The following is a 1649-nucleotide window of genomic DNA, read 5'->3' on the forward strand; positions in this document are numbered from 1 at the left end:
AAGAAGTTTGAACTACAAAGTTGTAGATCTCGTCGAGTACTACAACTTTGATATAAAGTTTGTATTCATCGGACATCATATGTGAAAGTTATGAACGTTTTCTTGTACCATATAACTGTCGGTTAAAAAAACCGACAGTGAGACCCAATATCCGACAGTTATAATACCAGTGTCGGTTTTACCTACGAACCGACAATGATGACCCAATATCAATGTCGTCGGATATGTCAAAAAAACCAACAGTAATATGCCAGGAGGCACTATCACTGTAAGTTTCTTAAAAACCGACGGAGATGAAACCGGCAGTGAATGTCACATCTGTAGCAGTGACCGAAACGCATCGATAATCCATAAGATGACACATTTGATACGGAACTTAGCTTAACTCTATAAGAACGAGCGACGTACGACGACGGCCCTGTTTCATTCACTAGTACGTACGCTAGCTTGATATCGTTGGAGTTTGGTGAAACTAACCATGCATCACCGGATCTGATACTGCATTACTTCCAGGACTGAACATTAATTCATCGCCGCCTTGCACGAAATCAGCATCCCATTTAATTAAACTGAGCCTGGATCTTTTTAAGAGCCCAGCAAGCTTCAGTTACCTACGTGACTGATAGTAAATTTATTGCAATTGCACCCTATATAAATAGCACTGCCTCACTACTCATTTCGCATCTCTCGCATTACGTACCGTCGATCGATCATAGTATCTGACGATCTCGATCACTAGCCAGGATCGTCAATCTGTCACTCACTTGCAATAATGGCTGCTCTGAAGATTGCCACCGTGTGCATGCTGCTCCTGTGCGTCGGCTCAGACCTGGCGCGCCCGGCCGTTTGCCTTGCATCATCCCCCGATGATCAGGAGGCCGCCGCGGCCGGCGCGCTGCTGCGGGAGCTCCTGGAGCGCGAGCTCACCCAAAAGCTGAGCCTTCTTGCCGAACAGCACGGCGGCGACGTTGGCGAGGTCTGCACTCCCGCGTGCCAGATCTGCCTGATAATCTGCGGGATCACCTGTGTGCTCAACCCCAACCCGGCAACCTGCTTCGCCAACTGCACCGTCGCCAACGGCTGCTTCAGCAAGACGCTGCCGGTCGCATAAGCCTGCATGCATTGCATTGAGTCAGCCATGTGTGCTGCTCGTCTCGTTAGATTGTGTCTAATTTGTATGTGCCCTGTACGGCGTGCTGATACAAGTTTACAATAAGAACCTGCTGGAGGCACCAGGTTGGCCCGTGCAGACGTCCGGGGCTGGACGGCTCTTGGGAACTGTAGTCGCTGCCCATCGTCCTGATGGTTATCAAATGAATGTAAATGTGCTTGTAAATGTGTTAAATTAGTGTCTTCGTTTGTGTGACTGTATAGTCTGTATGCAAGTAACAGTAAGCTGTTTTATGCGGATACTCTTAACGATGTACAATTACGTATATGTTATTTGCATTTGTTTTCTGTTAGAGCCGTAGGGGATACGAAATAGATCTTATCTATTTTCTACGCATAATTTAGGTCTAATAATATATATAGAGAGAGAGGGGAAAGACGTCTTGTTGGGAGAGAGGAGGAAGAAGAGGGTTCGGCTATTAGGGTTTTATATTGTAGCTAGCTAGGACACTGCCAGATTAAGACCTGACAACGTATTA

General features: G+C 46.6%; 1 protein-coding gene across 1 annotated transcript; it reads left to right on the forward strand.

The window, feature by feature from the left end:
• Positions 1-726: 726 nt before the first annotated feature.
• On the forward strand, positions 727-1284 carry LOC136551795 (uncharacterized). Its single transcript, XM_066543337.1, has one exon. The coding sequence runs from the start codon at positions 773-775 to the stop codon at positions 1109-1111; it is 339 nt and encodes a 112-aa protein (XP_066399434.1). The 5' UTR covers positions 727-772; the 3' UTR covers positions 1112-1284.
• Positions 1285-1649: the final 365 nt, after the last annotated feature.

Source organism: Miscanthus floridulus, chromosome 4 (genome assembly GCF_019320115.1).
Source record: "Miscanthus floridulus cultivar M001 chromosome 4, ASM1932011v1, whole genome shotgun sequence".
Lineage (NCBI taxonomy): Eukaryota > Viridiplantae > Streptophyta > Magnoliopsida > Poales > Poaceae > Miscanthus > Miscanthus floridulus.